Genomic DNA, 18985 nt, shown 5'->3' with positions numbered 1-18985 from the left:
TCAATGTTTAATCGCCCACCAGCAGAACAGTATAAATTGCTTGTAGGCGGATTTTAAATTATGAACTGACTAGCCTGGGAAGTAATTATGTTTCTAACTTCTGTCATGGATCACTGGTAGCTGTGCACTTAGTAATTATAAGCTAATTTTAACATATCCTGAGTGAATATAATCGAAAGATAAATATGTGTAAAAGAAAATACATGCCAGGTTTGGTGGCTCACGCCTGTAATCCCAGCACTTTGGGAGGCCGAGGCGGGTGGTTCACCTGAGGTCAGGAGTTCAAGATCAGCCTGGCCAACATAGTGAAACCCCATCTCTACTGAAAATACAAAAATTAGCCAGGCATGGTGGCACACGCCTGTAGTCCCAGCTACTCGGGAGGCTGAGGCAGGATAACGGCTTGAATGCAGAAGGCACAGGTTGCAGTAAGCAGAGATAGCTCCGACACACTTCAGCCTGGGCGACACAGGGAGACTCCGTCTCAAAAAAAAACAAAAAGACAAACAAAGAAAAAAAGAAAATACATAATAATACTAGCATTGTTATTGCAAAGGATCATTTTAAGGTTCAGATAAGTTAATACACAGGAAAACACTTGAAAGATGAAAACTGCAATGTGAATGTAAAGGTAGCATTATTATTTTTTTTGTTTTTTGAGATGGAGTTTTGCTGTTGGTGCCCAGGCTGGAGTGCAGTAGCTCAATCTTGGCTCACTGCAACCTCTGCTTCCTGGGTTCAAGCCATTCTCCTGTCTCAGCCTCCTGAGTAGCTGGGAATACAGGCATGGGTCAACATGCCCAGCTAATTTTTTCACATTTTCAGTAGAGACGGGGTTTCACCATGTTGGCCAGACTGGTCTCGAACTCCTGACCTCAGGTGATCCACCCGCCCCAGCCTCCCAAAGTGCTGGGATTACAGGTGTGAGCCACCATGCCTAGTCAGCATTACCATTTTTAAAAACAGAATTTGAAACAGTACACTGACAGATTTTGGATAATCTCTATCATTACCTTCTCCCAGTAGCAAAAAAAAAAAAAAAAAATCAAAATTTTACAACATGAACAAGAAATCAATAAATATAATACCTTCAAGCAATCTGCATTCTTTCTTCTTTTTTTTTTGAGAGAGGGTCTTGTTCTGTTACCCAGGCTGGAATGCGGTGGCGCAGTCTTGGCACACTGCAGCTTCAACCTCCCAGGCTCAAGCAATCCTCCCACCTCAGCCTCCTGAGTAGCTGAGACTACAGGCACATGCCATCACGCCTAGCTAACTAATTTCTGTAGACATGAAGTCTCACTATGTTGCCCAGGCTGGCCTTGAACTCCTGGGTTTGGGCAATCCTCCCATCTCAGCCTTCCAAAATGCTGGAATTATAGGCGTGAGCAACTGTACCAGCTATTCTGCATTATTTCTGATCAGTGCTTTACATAGCTGAAACTGTTAAAGTTATAACAGCAAGAAAAAAAGACAACTCATAATCCTAATTACTACCTCTTGACAGAAAAAGAGAAAATATATCTAACTATCTAATAATGTGAAATATGTAAAACCAATAAGACAAATATTGGATCTAATTCCTGCAGCTAAAAAAATAAACTATTACTTTATTATTCATTTCAAGTGAGCATATTTTAACATTTTTCATCTAAATATTATAAAAACTGAATATTGGCACATTAATTTTTAGGAAAGCATAGGAGAGCATAAACATCAACATATAGGGTATACCAGAGGAAGAATGTACATCATCTTCTAAGTCAATTTCCATACTCATTAGCTCTCCAGGTAAATCCACACTTTTTCCCACACGTGCAGCATGAAGCTCTTCTACTATCTGCATCTAAATTGTAAAAGACCCCAGTGAAATATTTTGAGTTACTTTGCAGATTGACAAGAGAAGAAAGCAATTAATTCTTAATTCACTTGAGATGGTTTATGGAAAGAAAAATTTTATAAAACTCTGAAGGCAGCATAGTAAAACAATAAAGATTTATAAACACACACATGGTTTTCAAAATAGTTTTCTTCTTACCTCCGCAACCTTATGCAAACAAATTATTTAACAACTTTGGATCTCAGTTTGTTAATTCACAAAATAGGAATCTTTAATATCTATTTCCTTTAGGATTTTTGTGAGGAACAAATGAAATAAGCTATGGGAAGCTCCTTGCACAGAGTCAAATACCTAGACATTAAAGTAAGTTCATTCTCATTCCAATTCTCACTTCATTTTAGGAGTCAAAATTTTTTTATCTTGACAGTGAGCATTCTTCTTGAGATTTCTAAGATTATTTATGAATCATCATAAACTGAAATCTAGATCTTAAAACCATTCTCACTTCACAGAAATACTTCTCTGATGTTATTTTGACACAAAGAAATGAAATACAGTCTAGCTTTAGATCAGAGATGAGATATCTTTCTTCTATCAAGGAGCACCTCAAAACAGAAAAATATAATTGACTGTCACAAATAAAAATCAATTAATATAGTTTGAGAGTTTTTTGTTTTGTTTTGTTTTGAGACAGAGTCTTGCTCTGTCACCCAGGACGAAGTGCAGAGGCACAATCTTGGCTCACTGCAACCTCCATCTCCCAGGCTCAGGTAAGTCTCCTGCCTCAGCCTCTTGAGTAGCTGGGATTATAGGCGTGCACCACCACGCCCAGCTAATTTTTCCATTTTTAGTAGAGACGGGGTTTCGCCATGTTGGCCAGGCTGGTCTCAAACTCCTGACCTCAGGTGATCCTCCCGCTTTGGCCTCCCAAAGTGCTGGGATTACAGGCTTGAGCCACTGTGCCCAGCCTGAAAGTCTTTAAATAGACAATTACAAAGTGTTCCACGAATCTCATCTTAACTTAGGACAAGTGAACATAAAAAGATCAGTCAGGGGACTCTGGTTGGGAAATGAAGCAACCTTTCTAGGTAAACACTCATGTACTCTCATTTTCATTGAATAATGTTTTCATCTTACGATTTTTAAAATGAAGTAAAAACATGTTAATATCCTACTGCATTTTGGCAACCCTAGGCATAAACAGGGAAAGTGTCATAAAATTAAATCAAAATTCAGATTACTTGTGGGCCACTGGTTTCATGCTCTTTATTCACAACAGATAACCTTACTAGAAACAAAAGTAAAAAGTACTAAAGTATACTTTTCTGAATAGTTTTGCATGACTTCATAAAACCTTACAAATAGAGACATCATTGTATTTTCATATTATCAAGGTTTCTACAGTCATTATTTTTTATTAAAAGTAGGAACTGTTCGCCTTAATTTCACTAAAAATTTCAAAGTAAATAAGAATATCAGTAACCTCTTGATCTGTATCCTGGATACTTTCAGATGACACTGAAGAACATGGTGCTTCAAAACTCTGAAATGAAAGTAATTTCGTTAGCTAAGAATAAAGCATAACCTAAATAGCGTTTTTCAACCTTGTCACTATTAACCTTGAGGGTCAGATAATTCACTTTAGGGGTTGCCCTGTGCATTGTAGGATGTTTAGCAGCATCAATGACCTCTATCCTCCAGAATGTCAGCAGTACTACCCACCTACCCCTACTCCCAAATTTTTTTTTTTTTTTAAAGACAGGGTCTCACTCTGTCACCCAAACTGGAGTTCAATGGCATGATTAAGGTTCACTGCAGCCTCAACCTCCTGGACTCAAGTGATCCTCCCACCTCAGCCACCTGAGTAGCTGGGACTACAGGCACACCAACACACCTGGCTAATTTTTGCATATTTTGTAAAGATGGGGTTTTGTCATGTTGCCCATTCTGGTCTCGAAACTCCTGAGCTCAAGTGATCCACCCGCCTCAGCTTCCCATAGTGCTGGGATTATAGGCCTGAGCCACAGTGCCAGCCCCACCCTCAATCTTGACAATCAAAAATGTCTCCTGGCATTGCCAAATGTCTCCTAAGGGGCAAAATTGCCTCCAGATGAGAAAGTGCCCCTAGAACAGAGAAGCCCCATTCTATCAAGTCATGAAACATGGTAGAATTCTTCATATACAGATTCATAAAAATACTATATTCTAAGAATAAAATTACGTGCCACCCTAAAAAAAGGGAAATAATGAATGCAAAAGTAAACAAGTTGGCCTTCAGTGGTGAAAAATTTTCATCCAGGAGTAACTAAGCCAATTCTACAAGTGACATGGTAAAACAACAGAAGGAACTTGAGGATTAAAATAAGGCTAAAAAGGAAAAGCTGAAAAATGCACAGTTATATCATATGTAGTTAGAGCACCAGGGGTTTGTGTTTTATTTTTTGTCTTCAAAGTTTGAAAAATCTCTCTCCAAATTCCAATTTTCCACTGGCATTTCTTCCGAGTGGATGAGACCCACCTGACTCTACATACAGGTGACAGGAAGCTCAGCAAAAGAACAATTGAACTAAATAATCTTCTAAGAATTCTCCAAGATAACGCAAAACTAACATGTATTTTATGGAAAGCTATTTCTGCTATGAACTACAAACACTCTTCTTTTCTTTGTTTGAGACAGAGTCTCATTCTGTTGCCCAGGCTGTAATGGCATGATCTCAGGTCACTACAACCTCCACCTCCTGGGTTCAAGATTCTTCTGCCTCAGCCTCCCAAGTAGCTGGGACTACAGGTGCCTGCCATCACACCCGGCTAATTTTTGTATTTTTAGTAGAGACAGGGTTTCACCATGTTGGCCAAGCTGGTCTCAAACTCCTGACCCCAAGTGATCTGCCCACCTCAGCCTCCCAAAGTGCTGGGATTATAGGCACAAGCCACTGCGCCCACACAAACATACATCATATGTAGAAATGTACATCATATGAGAAATCTCTGCAGCGTGTCGTATAGTTTCTTTTGGTCTCTATGTAGAATTACTACACAAACCAAAAGAGGTACATAGCAAGAATATTAAGTCGTATCATATGTAGAAATGCTTTACTGAGAATTCAGCTTCCACCCTAACTTTCCGGCTAAATGCTTTACTTCCAACCAACATCAAACTTCACATGATATAATAACACACACTTCACAAACATAGGCTCATCATAGTTTTACTATTTCATGACCCTGAGATTCAGAATCCCCTTCTCCATATAACTTTAAATCTTACTGATCTTTAAAGTTCTCTTTAAGAAGTGTCAAACAGTGCCAGGAGCGGTGGCTCACGCCTGTAATCCCAGCACTTTGGGAGGCCGAGACGGGTGGATCACTAGGTCAGGAGATCGAGACCACCGCTAACATGGTGAAACCCCGTCTCTACTAAAAAAATACAAAAAACTAGCCGGGCGAGGTGGTGGGTGCCTGTAGTCCCAGCTACTCAGGAGGCTGAGGCAGGAGAATGGCATGAACCCGGGAGGCGGAGCTTGCAGTGAGCTGAGATCCGGCCACTGCACTCCAGCCTGGGCAACAGAGCCAGACTCCGTCTCAAAAAAAAAAAACAAGAAGTGCCAAACAAGCCAGAGATTATTATCAGAACTTCTTGTGGTTTTTGACATTGCACATCTCTTTATTCTCTTCCTTTGGTTACTATTACCTTTTGCTTTCTCTGTTCACGGACCACCTACAGTGACTTCAATGAATTTTCTACCACCAAACAATCCAGAAAAGTTCATGCATTTAACTGTTTGCCTCCCCCACCATGCCTTATTAAATACATAGGTTGGGATAAAGCCTTTCCTGAGGATGACAAAAGGGAATATGGTAACGAAGATAATAATGGTTCTATCTACCAAAGTGATTAGAAATGGAAAACACAATTATATTATTTCCTTGACTGTGGTTCAGTGGCTGTCTTCCATCTATAAGATATGAGATAAAAACCAATCTTTCCCATGATACAAAATCATCCATTGTCTAGAGACCCTGGCTTTCTCTCCCAACTTGCTTTCTCTCCCAACTTGCTTTCCTACATATTCTCTACCCATCTTGACTCTAGTCATACTGACAACCTATGTGCTCATGTACCTTCCTTCCATGCAATTTTACAACTCCGTGCCATTACAGACACTGGCCCTCTACCCTAGCTGGACAGCACTTCTAGTCCTCACCTGACATGTCCTTCTAGATGAGGCTTTAGAACCACCACGTTAGTGAGCCCTTCTTTAATTCACCCGCAGATTTGTACTAACATCACACCCAACTCTTAGGACTCTGATATTTACTTCACTATAGTACAATCATATTTTTGTATTTACTAGTCTGCCTCCCTGGGAACTTCCTGAGGCTAACAATCATCTTACTCATCTCTAAATCCCTAGTACCTAGAAAAGTAATAGGTACCTTTAATAGATGTTTGATAAATGAACTCCTACTTTACAGTCTTGTAAGAATTAAATGTGATGCTGTTTTTAAAAGTAGACCATAAACCATAAATCTCTAGGACATTAATTTTCAATGAGGGGGAGGTTTGCAATTTGAGAGGGGTCTGTATCAAAGAACTATAAAACCTAAGAAACAAAAGAAGTTATTTTTTTCTTTAGAAAGCATAACAGAATTACTAAATCCAGAAAATACAATTATTTTCCTTGTAAAGTACACTCATTATTTTAGGAAAACAATTATCTATTGAGGAATTAGTGGGTAAAACATAAAAACAAACAGGGTATTAAGATGATTATCTGCTGTCAATACTATGCTGAAGATAATATACACAAGATAAGGATAATATTTACTTGCTGTTTCTGTGTCTAAATGACTTTAAGCCTGATAATACTGCTATCAGAGAACGGTTTTTAAAGTCTAAATTCCAATAACTGGAAAGTGGTTATGCAAAAACTGCTTCTTCTACAACTTAATATTCTTGCTATGTACCTCCTTTGGTTTGTGTAGTAATTCTACATAGAGACGAAAAGAAACTACACGACACACTGCAGAGATTTCTCATACTATTCCTTAGTTGCATAGCACAACAGGAAAACCAGGCAATGACACAATGATGATCACTGAACATACTGGCAACTTCAAGTTCCTTTCTTTCATTCTACTCTAGAGAAATGGTTATAACACAAGAAGAAAAACTGGAGGTTTGTTTTTCCTTTAAGAAAGCAGTGAAAACAAACTCAATTCAAACTCAATTCTTGCCCTCTTGGGGCCCCTTCCAGTTCAGTTAACCTAAAAATACTCATCCCCAAGCTCTTCTGGCCTCCTTAGTTATAATTCCTCCATTTTTCATAAGAAATAGCTTACCATTGCAATCCACACTTTTTTTTTTTTTTTTTTTTTTTTTGAGACGGAGTCTTGCTCTGTCACCCAGGCCGGAGTGCAGTGGCGTAATCTCGGCTCACTGCAAGCGCCGCCTCCCAGGTTCACGCCATTCTTCTGCCTCAACCTCCCAAGTAGCTGGGACTACAGGCGCCTGCCACCACACCTGGCTAATTTTTTGTATTTTTAGTAAAGATGGGTTTCACTGTGTCAGCCAGGATGGTCTCATTCTCCTGACCTTGTAATGTGCCCACCTCGGCCTCCCAAAGTGCTGGGATTACAGGCATGAGCCACTGGGCCTGGCCACAGTCCATAGTCTTAATACCTAAAAGCAGGTAGGCTTACCCATCCCTGTTTATCAGTGGTCTCTACATATCAGAATTTCCGAAGTTCTAAAGTTCCGAGGTTCCATAGTTCTAAAAGTTCTCTTGAAGATAAGTAACTTTATTTGCCATAGAAACAAAATTATAGAGATTAGGTTCTCAAAGTAGTCCATAAATGCCAATTACATTACATAATTTTAAAGCAAAATAGATGTGCCAAGCTTTCTAGCCCAGATCCCTGCTCATGTAGCTCCCTCTGCCTAAAACATCCCTGCTTCTCCCATTCTACCTCACTTCACCTTCACCTTCACCTGAGTAACTTCTACTCATTCTTTAGGTCTGTTTAAATGTTACTCCCTCTAGCTTCCAGTAAACCTTTTTTTTTTTTGAGACAAGGTCTCTTTCTGTCATCTAGGTTGGAGTGCAGTTGCACGATCGGCTCACCATAACCTTGAACTCCTGAGGTGATCCTCCCACCTCAGTCACCTGAATAACTGGGACCACAGACCACAGACTCACACCACCACACCCAGCTAATTTTTATTTTTTTGTAGAGACCCGACTCGGTATGTTGCCCAGGCTGGTCTTGAATTCCCGGCCTCAGACAATCTGCCTGCCTGGGCCTCCCAAAACACTGGAATTACAGGCGTGAGCCACTGTACCCAGTCCCTTCCAGTATACCTTTCTAAACTAATTCTTTCATGATGTACTAAAGCTATATTAATCCCCTGCTGTGTATTCTCTTAAGTGATAGGTATTTTACTTATCATATTTAAGGAAACTGCTTGTGTCTCTCTTCACTTGAATCAGTCCCTGGAAACAGACTGTGTTATCTCTTACAAGCTATTTTATCGCAGTACCTGGTACATGGTGACACTGAAAAAAATAATCTGTTTAAAAGACTATTCAGGATATTGTCCCCTGAGTGTTCTCCAGCATACAATGCTTTTTTCAAAGGACTATCTGTAACTGCTTCTCACCACATTTTTACACAATCCCTTCTATTATGAATCCTTGATACCTGCCAAAATATCTGTCTAAAAAAGTTGGAATTAAAGAGAGTAAAATAAAGGAACAACATATATCTTCATGAATAAATTTGAATCAGCCATCTATGATTATCATCAGTAATAGAAACAACTAAAAAGGCCATGTGCAGTGGCTCACGTCTGTAATCCCTGCACTTTGGGAGGCTGAGCAGGGGTGAACTGCTTCAGCCCAGGAGTTCAAGACCAGCCTAAGCAACATGGTGAAACCTCATCTCTACAAAAAACACCAAAGTTAGCCCAGTGTGGTGATATGTGCCTATCGTCCCAGCTACTAGGGAGGCTGAGGCAGGAGGATTGCTTGAACCCAGGAGGTCAAGGCTGCAGTAAGCCAGGATCGTGCCACTGCACTCCAGCATGGGCAACAGAGTGAGACCCTGTCTCAAAAACAAAAAACAAAAAAAGAAAAAATATAGAAATATAGAAAAAACTTAACTATATTAATAAATTCTCAGTTAAAACCTATATTCTTCATTTTTTACCACCTTACCTGGGTTAGGTTTTCACTAGAATGTGAATCACTACTTTCTTGATGGTCATAATGATGTTTTCGTTTCCACTCATGAACAGTCCGCTTATATGTGAAATCTGAAAGAAAATGTTCAGTTTTCTGCCTAGTTACATTTAATGAAACCTGGGAGCTTTCCAGGTATTCTTTTTCTTCCTGCTTAGTCTTCAACTTGTTAGAATCTAAATTGTAGACATTTTCCTCTACAAGTTTCTGGAGGGTGTCATGAGATTTTATAGGGATTTTGAAACTGATCTTCTGTCTTCTAGATTCCAAGGGTTCCTTCATTATCTTGTTGGAGTTATAATCCTGAGAAAATTGATTTCTCTTCCATTTCTCTAAGACACATTTTTCAGAATTGTCTCTAAATTTATTGTTTCTTTCTTTCTTGAGTTCTTTCATCTTCTCTCTCTGAACAAGTAAATGAGACCATTTATTTTCACTTGCCTGGCCTTCGGCTTTAAGTTTCACATCCCTGGCAATTTTAGGACTACTAAGGCTTTTAATTCCATGGTCAAGCTTGCTCCTAGCATTTGTCAATTTGATATCTTTATGTTTAAAGTCTACACATTTATGTATGTCTTTTTTAGTTCCATTTGAAGAAGGACTCTGTGAAATAATTTGATTATCATTTGAATATGATGCTTCTTGGAGTTTAACAGGTCTTTGGGATGAAGAACTGATTTTTGGTCTCCTTCTGAGAGTGTCAACTTCTACACTCAATCTGTAAAGCAGCACAGAAACCTAGGTTACATTATAATTATACATAATGTTACACACTATCATTTTAGTTAGAATAACAGAATTGGGCTGACATTAAGCTTCATAAAAAGTAAGAAATAGCTACATTAAGAATGAAGTGGAAAGGATTACTCACTTAATGGTGTTAGAATAATTAGTTTGCTATTTGCAAAAAAAAATTACAACTTTAAATAGTACCAAACAACATAAATTCCAAATGGATTAAATATTTAAGTGTAAAATAATTATTATTATCATAATAATTTTGTACTTCATATTAAACCCTTAAAAACCAGTGAGTAAAAACAGAATGTATGTTTGATTTCTTTTTTTTTTTTTTGAGACAGGTTCTCACTCTGCTGCCTAGGCTAGAGTGCAGTGATGCAAACATGGCTCACTGCAGCTTCAACCTCCCAGGCTCAGGCAATCCTCCTACCTCCCAGACTACCACGTAACTGGGACTACAGGAGCATGCCACCATGCCTAGCTAATTTTGTAATTTTTTTGTAGCGACAAAGTTTTGCTATGTTGCCCAGGCTGGTCTCGAACTCCTGGGCCCAAGAGATCCACTTGCCTTGGCCTCCCAAGGCGCTGGGATTACAGGTGTGAGCCACTGTACCCCGGCCTAACCGATTTCTCTTTTTCTTTTTTTGAGACAGCATCTCACTTTGTCACCCAGGCTGGAGTGCAGTGGCGCGATCTCGGCTCACTCCAAACTCAACATACCAGGCTCAAGAGATCCTCCCGCCTCAGCCCCCTGAGTAGCTGGGGCTGTACAGGTGTACACTACCACATCTGACTAATTTTTGTTTTTTTTTTTTAATGTAGAGACAGGGTTTTGCCATGTTGCCCAGGCTGGTCGAACTCCTGGGCTCAAGCGATCTGCCTCCCTTAGCCTCCCCAGTGTGCTGAGGCTACAGGCATGAGCCACTATGCCCAGCCTGATTTCTTAATAGAGAACTTCCCAAACTTAAAAACAGTGGGAAAAATAACAAAGGAAAACACTGATAATATGTGACTATTTACTTTAGAACTTTAGCATATTAAAAATTAATAAAAATGTTAAGAACTAGGAAATGGTATTTGTTAGATGTACTAACTTCTAGCAAAATAATATGTTACTAAGCTTACTAGCCTTAGTAAATAAAAAGTTTGTCAAAAACTACTAAGATTCTAGAATAGGGCATAAACAGAAAATTAATAAAAGAAAATGGCTAATAAACATTTAAAAAAAGTTTGACTTCTCTAATAATCACAGACACGCTAATAATAACAATAACATACCATTTTCTTCTTCTTTTTTTTTTTTTTTTGAGATAAGAGTCTCACTTTGTCGCCAGGCTGGGTGCAGTGGTGCAATCTTGGCTTACCGCAACCTCTGCCTCCCAGGTTCAAGCGATTCCACTGCCTCAGCCTCCCAAGTAGCTGGGACTACAGGCACACACCATCACGTCCGGCTAGTTTTTTGTATTTTAGTAGAGACGGGGTTTCACCATGTTGGCCAGGATGGTCTCGATCTGATCTCGTGATCTGCCTACCTCGGCCTCCCAAAGTGCTTGGATTGGGTGTGAGCCACCACAGCTGGCCCATACCATTTTCTTCTATCAAATTAGCAAAGATTTTATAATAACATCAAATACTGACAAGGGGTTGTAAAATGGACACTCTCACATGTTGCCGGTAGAAATGTAAAACAACATAACAGTCCCACAAAGAAATCTGAATATAAACTAAAAATTCCAAAAATGGTCATTTTTTTATGTCTGAAATTCCCATTTTAGAAACCTATACCAAGGTGAAAAAAATCAGAAATGAAAAAAATATTCAGGATTACTTATAATAGCAAAACAATCAGGTACAAAGTAACTGCTAAAATTTTGGAAATGACTTTAAAAAGTGATATATTCGTATGATGGAATACTATAGTTTTTTTAAAAGGATGTTTATGAAAAGTCTTCTGTGACATAAAACATATTGAAAATCAAAAACAAGCAGGATACAAATCTGTACATATAATATGGTCTCAACACCCTAAACAAGCGTAGTAAAAACACCAGAAAGAAAGGTGCTAAAATGTTAAAAACAGCAATAGCTAGAGGTGATAATTTTGTTTTCCTGCTTAATAAAAGTAGATATTACTTTGTAGTCAAAAAAAAGGGGGGAAAAATATCAAACACAATCTATTAATTTATATCAGTAAATCTGTGCCTTTTCAGTGCCATCACTCTGGCAGGCACCCAAGAGGCAGTAGAGGACACAGCAGATAGAGTCTTTACCCTCAATTAGGTTACAGCCCAGTAAGAGTGATAAGTGACTTCTCAAATAATTAATTATGTAAGAGCAAACCATAAACAGGGTTTTTATAAGAGTTTCACCTGAGTTTCCATCATATATGCACGCATGAATGTAAGTATGTCTTTGCTTGTTTGACAGAGTCTCAATCTATCACCCAGGCTGAAGTTCAGTGGTTGCATGCGACTGTAGTCCCAGTTACTTGGGAGGCTGAGGTGGGAGGATCACTTAAGCCCAGGAGTTGGAGGCTGCAGTGAGCCGAGATTGTGCCACTGCACTCCAGCCTAGGCAACAGAGTGAGACCCTGTCTCAAAAAAAAAAAAAAAATGCCCTCTCTGCCTTCACTGCCACCATGGCACCCAAGAAAAACCTTGTGGTAAAGGGGCGCCAAAAAAAAAAGAAGCAGGTTCCAAAGTTCGCTCTTGATTGCATCCACCCCATGGAAGATGCAATCATGGATGCTGCCAATTTTGAGCAGTTTTTGTAAGAGAGGATCAAAGTGAACGGAAAAGTTAGGAATGTCGGTGGAGGGGTTGTGATCAAAAGGAGCAAGGGCAAGATCACCGTGACTTCCAAGATGCCTCTTCCTAAAAGGTATTTGAAATAAGAAATATTTGAAGAAGAACAATCTACGTGATTAGATGTGCGTAACTGCTAACAGCAAAAAGGGTTATGAATTACGTTACTTCCAAATTAACCAGGACGAACAAGAGGAGGAAGATGAGGATTAAAATTCATTTACGTGGAATATTTTATATGAGTTCTTGAATAAAACTTGGGAACCAAAATGGTGGTTCATCCTTGTATCTCTGCAGTATGGATTGAACCGAAAATTAGAAATCACAGTCAAAGGGCTTCATTTGGGCTGCCACGCACTCATTTGTAACTAGATTTTTTTTTTCTGTTTGAAAATTTCAATTCTCATGGTAATACCAGAATAGAAGGAGATGGTGACTTCAAGGGAACTGACAACCACTGGGCAGGTAGATAAGGGTGTGGAGACGTAGGCTGCAGGTAGTCACTGTTTTATTTTAAAAAGTGTGACTGTCAATTGTCTCTGGTGCTTTTCTCAAAAAAAATGATTCAGGAATACAAGTGGGCTTCTCTCATTACTTAAAAGAAAACAGGTGACATCTGTCTAAGATTCCCTGTGGAAAATGACAGTGTCAATAAAATGCAGGTTTCTGGGCCCTTCATCTTATTTTCATTTTTTTATTACAAATTTGTCTTGATGTACACAATTATGTATACTAACCCTTTTCTTCCTAAAGAAAGAAACTGTGCTCCTTTAGCACTGCTGCATAGTCCATCACCTACCATAAAAGGTTTGGAGAGAGACTGAAAAGTCCCAGGTTCTAAATTAAGTAAATATGTACAAGAATGAATTTACACATAATCTGTTTCTACAAGTCTTTGCAACCAACTGTCACTTTGGTTTCCAGCAGAGGGAGCCAGAGGAATAGAGCTTCCAGATGTGGCCTCCTGTGTGGGGCCCAGAGTTAGGGGCCCTTCAGGCCGAGAGCTCTGGAGGCTCTCCTGAATGGGGTGGCACGAAGAAGTGACTGGGAAACCTCCCGTGCCAAAGAGACAGGAGGTGCCCAGGAAACAGTTGCTTCATGCTACTTAGGCCATGACTAGATTTAATGTCAGAAATCATTGTACAAATAGTGGTGTGCCTCAGTGAATGCAGAGGCTAGAGAACCACCAGAGGGGGCTACCAAAGTTAGGAAGACAGAATTGTTGCAGTGAGTGACTTTGAAAGAGACCCTGATGGCTTGTGGTGCCCTTCAGAAATCTGAACGATAACGGAGAAGTGTCTGCTCTGTTTTAGAATTTACGGTGTATAAAATTCATGTTTTTAAAAGAGCTTGCCTACAGTTAGTTTCCACACCTGAAATTGTTGTGCTCTGAGAGTTGCATAGCTGAAAATTCAATGTTCAAATTCTACCTTGGCTCCAATTTAACATTTGGTGCTTTGTGGATTGAGTTGAACATGCTGAGGCTTTACAATTTCACTTGTGGTAACAGCTCTAGCATTTTCTCTTTCTGTGCAAATTTCTTTGAAGCATAATTGCTTGCATATTTCTTCTCTGCAATTTCTTTTGAACTTCACTGAGGGATCAATAGCTCTTTGGCAATGTTCCTCACCAAGATCATTAACTATAAGTTTGTGCCTTGAGTTTACAAATTTTACTTGTGTGTTGCACTAACGCTCCCATGTAGTAATTTTTAGTTTAGTTGTAAAAAAAATTAATCCTGGGCTGAAAAATAAAAAAAGAAAAAAACAATGTGTGTGTGTAGAGATGGGGTCTCACTACATCGCCCAGGCTGGTCTCAAACTCCTGGCCTCAAGTCTTCCTCCCACCTCGGCCTCCCAAAGAGCTGGGAATACAAGTATGACCCACTGTGCCCAGCTTCTTGCATATATATTCATATATATATATATATATATATATATTTTTTTTTTTTTTTTTTTTTTTTGAGACGGAGTCTCGCTGCGTCCCCCAGGCTGCAATGCAGTGGCGCAATCTCCGCTCACTGCAAGCACCGCCTTCTTGCTTTTATTTTTATTGCTAATACATTTCTATGTATTCAAACCATGGAACAGGAATTACAGTAATGGTGTGCTGTAACTGCCTTTCTCGATGATAAAATTATCTCTAATTTTTCATCTGTATTATGGCTTTCACTATTTGCACACCAATTTCAGAAACTTCTTTAGAGTTGAATTAACAGGGAGATTTCTACAAAACATTTTATATTTTACCCTCTTACGTATCAATATAATATCAAGGGCCAAAAGATGTGCCCTTAAACAAAAGGTAACTAGTTTGAAGTCAAATAGTATTTTAGAAATTAAAATTTTAAAAAAAGAAGGATATCAGTGTAAAAGGCCTTAAAATAGTTCAAAAAATGTAGCAGGGGATAGTCAACATAATATGAATATACTTCAACAGAGAATAACACAGAAGCAAAGTATCACCAAAAAACAGGAGATGATTCAGAAGAAAAACTGAAGAAAACAGAGAGGCGAGTTGAATTTTTTTGTTTTTGTTTTTTGTTTTTGGCAAACACTAACTGAGACTGTTGGGAGGCAGAACTTTTATTTATAATATTTAATGCTATCTTGTTTTCCCTTAACTTATTTTTGGAGAAACCTTGATCTTACCAAGTTTTATCGCACGTTTATAACTTTGTATACTTATTTACCCCTATTAGCAGCAAGTACTTTCTGCACCAAAATTTCACTGAAATTTTTATCCAAAAAGTGCAGAAATCAAAGAATAATAATTTCCATTATTCTGACCATCATTCCCCAAATTCTCTAGCTATAACCACATACTGGTTAATAAACATGGTTTTAAAGCCATATCAATTCTGTAAGATACATACTCTCTTCATGGGTAATATGTGAAAATAATTTATCCAAAATCTCTAAATTAGCCTCATAACTTACTTCACTATCGTATGCAATGAAGTTATGCATCTTATAATCATGTGCCAAAATCAAATCACTCGAGATAAAAATGTACATTTGAGTGTCATCTACACAATAGTTTTCATAGACTTTTATTTCACCCAACTCTTTCTTAAATTTATAGTAATATTAAGATAATTCTATAATCATAATCAGTGATATAGCTAGAGATATTTGCATGCAAAACAGTTCTCTTCAAAGTAAATTTTAAAATTTTTTAATCTGAATATTTAGTCTCATAATTCTAAACCAAAAGAGTAAAATTAAAAAGAAGAAATTTACCTTTTCTGTTCTTGTCTTCTTTTTATATTACAGTACAGAACATCTATATGATCTGACTTCTGAAATTTAAAAAAAAAGGTCTATCACTTAGGAAACATAAAATGTGCACTGGTACATATTTTTTCCCACAGTTTATAATAGTGAATAGGCTGACACAATACTTTTAATTAATCCTTCCAATATTTTGGTGAGACAGATATTATCATCATCCTCGTTTCACAAAACTCAAACAGAGGTAAGTATCTTCCTTAAAGTCACAGAGCAAGTCCACAGCAGAGCAGTTATCTGAAACTAGATCTGTCTGACTCTCTCTGCGCTACCATCCTGTCTCTCTACGTACTCTGAGGAAACAGGACCAAGCACAAGAAACACAAGAGAGACACAAAATATAATCCATGTCCTAAAGAGCTTAGAGCTTATGGTTTTACATAAAACAATAAAGACAAGAGAAGTTGAACAAGTACAAATAACCTACTACAATGATGTAACTAAGTGTCAAAGCAGAAGAGTCAAAAAGAGCTAAAACAGTTCAAAATATCAACCACCTAAAGAGGAAAGGTACCTAGGAAAACAGGTGGACAAAATAACCATAAATAATAAAGCTTGAGAGATGGGTAAAAGAAGAAGGCATTCTAAGAAACTGAGGATAACTGGTACAAATTCAGCAGAAAGAAAAAAAACAGCCTAGAAAAGAGGGCCTCTTTCAAGGAAGAAGGGAAAACAACAACAAAAAAAAACTGGATAGTTAAGGTACGAACAAATTTGAGAGAGCAAATTTGAATGGCAAAAAGTGAGTAAAGATTTTCAGCAGAGGAGAAATGGGATGAAATCGGTGTTTTAAGAAGGTTAATACTGCAGAAATAAATAGAAATCCAGCTTAATTATATGAAAACAAGTAAATTCTTAAAACACAATTCTGCATCCCTGGAACTTCCACTACCTTATCTTATACCCACCACAACTACGTAGCTAACCTAGATACATACATAACTTCAACTTGAATGTGGTAAGTACATTACCACTAACCTATTAATTAGTTTATTGTGTTTAACCTGCGTCACTGTTTCTAATTATTTGTATGACAGTGGAAAGAAATCTGGACTTGGTTCTGTTGCTGTACACAATTATGGGGCCTTGAAAAAGTCACTTAACCTTCTAGATTTCAGTTTCTGAATCTGAAAATGCAAACAATGTATCAGCCTCGGCTACCTCAAAAGGAGACAAATATAACCTTTTGGAGGCTGAGGCAGGCGGATCACTCAAGGTCAGGAGTTTGAGACCATCCTGGCCAACAAGGTAAAATCCTGTCTCTACTAAAAACACAAAAATTAGACAGGCGTGGCAGTGCACGCCTGTAATCCCAGCTACTAAGGAGCCTGAGGCAGGAGAGTCGCTTGAACACGGGTGGTAGAGGTTGCAGTGAGCTGAGGTGGCACCACTGCACTCCAGTCCGGGGCAACAGAGCAAGATTCTGTCTCAAAAAAAAAAAAAAAAAGACAAATATAACCATATATGTGAGAAGACTTAAAAACTGTCTAAATTTATAGCCATGTTGTCTTATCCCACATGGTAGAGCCTAACAGCACAAGAAATAAAAAACTTGACAAATGGTTTGGTGAGAAGAAAGAAAACAACACTGACTTTCTATTGGCTATGAAAAAGTATAGGAGGAATTTATACCACAAATCCCCTAACTGTCAATTAAAACTTTACTATGAATAACTTTTAGTTAGTTATGGTATCTAAAAACTCACCCGTTTTCTCTTTTCTGATGAAACTGATCTTATAGAAGATGAACTAGTAGAACTTGCTGAGGTTTTTCTCTCTTTCTTGTCCTAAGAATGCCGTAAAGAAAACAAATTTTAAAAAGCACAAAATAAAGCAGAGTATACACAGAACTATTTCATTACTAGTATTACAATCAACATTTACATTCAATAATGAACTTTGGTGGGGAACAATGTTTACAAATACACAAACTTTGGTAAAAGGAAGGGGGATTCAACTAGAAGCCAGAACCCCTAAATGCTCACAAAATAGAGATGAGATAGGATACAGCTGTCAGAGCAGGAAGCCCGCTGACAGCTCAGATAAGGTTGTTGTGAGGTGGCACTGCCATGGTGAGAGTCAGTCTTCTACAACGCAAAACCACACATCCACTTATTTTTCACTGGATTCTGAATTTAACAGACCTAGGACAAACTTGTTTGAAGTACCTACTACATACCAAAGACTTCTAGACAGTGGAGAGAGATGAATGAAAAAATAATAACAGTTCTTCATGAAGGTCAAAATCTAGTACAGGAATTTACAAATAAACAAGTAATATATTTAGTGTGTCAGGTGATGCTACGGAAAAAAAAATAAAGCAGAGAAAGGAAACAGGCAGGGCTGGGAGTCAAGAGTGGGGAAGATACACCATTTTAAACAGAGTAGTCAAACCCCACTTACGACTTGACATCTGAATGGAGACCTAAATGAAGTGAAGAAACAAACCATTAGAATATTGAGGGAAAGAGTTTTTCAACTCAAAGGGAATGCCAGCAAGGGCAAAGTCCCAGAGGCAGAAACATGCCTGCCTTGTTGTAACAGCAGCAAGGAGGCCATGGAACAGAAAAGCAAATTATGTCAGGAGAGTGTCAGGGGATGGGATGGGGAGAGGAGGCAGCTTTGTCAACCCTGGTAAGGATTTTGGCTTTTATTCTGGATGAAGTGGAAAAACACTGGAAAGTATTTAGCAGAGGAATAACATGATTGGACTTATATTTTAATAGGACCACATCAGCTAGTGTGTTGAGAAGACTATAAAGAAGCAAATGCAGAAGCAGGGAGGTCATTTTGGAAACTATTATAATAATTTAGGAAAACAAGGTGCTTGGATCATAGACATAACAGTAAAGGAGGCAGTCAGACTCTGAACACCAGTATACTTCGTTTTATTGTGCCTTGCTTTATTGTACTTCATAGAAAATTGCATTATTTACAAATTGAAGGTTTGTGGCAAGTCCATTAGCACCATTTTTCCAACAGCATGTGCTCACTTCATGTCTCTGTGTCACACTTCAGTAATTCTCATAATATTTCCAATGTTTTCATTGTTGTTATAGTGCTATGGGACCT

At 38.3% G+C, this 18985-nt stretch overlaps 1 protein-coding gene and 1 pseudogene across 7 annotated transcripts in view; one reads left to right on the top strand and one right to left on the bottom strand.

Moving 5' to 3' along the window:
* SWT1 (SWT1 RNA endoribonuclease homolog) overlaps window positions 1–18985 on the bottom strand; it is a 125637-nt gene that overhangs the window by 98263 nt on the left and 8389 nt on the right. For all 7 annotated transcript variants that reach the window (XM_023203437.2, XM_023203435.2, XM_023203440.2 and 4 more), the window contains 5 exons: window positions 17620–17700; window positions 15866–15924; window positions 9055–9796; window positions 3321–3380; window positions 1732–1843 (listed from right to left, as the gene is read on the bottom strand). In XM_023203437.2, coding sequence (XP_023059205.2) covers window positions 1732–1843; window positions 3321–3380; window positions 9055–9796; window positions 15866–15924; window positions 17620–17700 — 1054 coding nt within the window. The remainder of the gene's footprint in view (window positions 1–1731; window positions 1844–3320; window positions 3381–9054; window positions 9797–15865; window positions 15925–17619; window positions 17701–18985) is intronic.
* Window positions 12458–12836, top strand: LOC111536931 (annotated as a pseudogene).

This window comes from Piliocolobus tephrosceles, chromosome 1 (assembly GCF_002776525.5).
Source record: "Piliocolobus tephrosceles isolate RC106 chromosome 1, ASM277652v3, whole genome shotgun sequence".
NCBI lineage: Eukaryota > Metazoa > Chordata > Mammalia > Primates > Cercopithecidae > Piliocolobus > Piliocolobus tephrosceles.
Note: the sequence above shows the minus strand (reverse complement) of the source record. Positions and strands in the feature narration are given on the sequence as shown.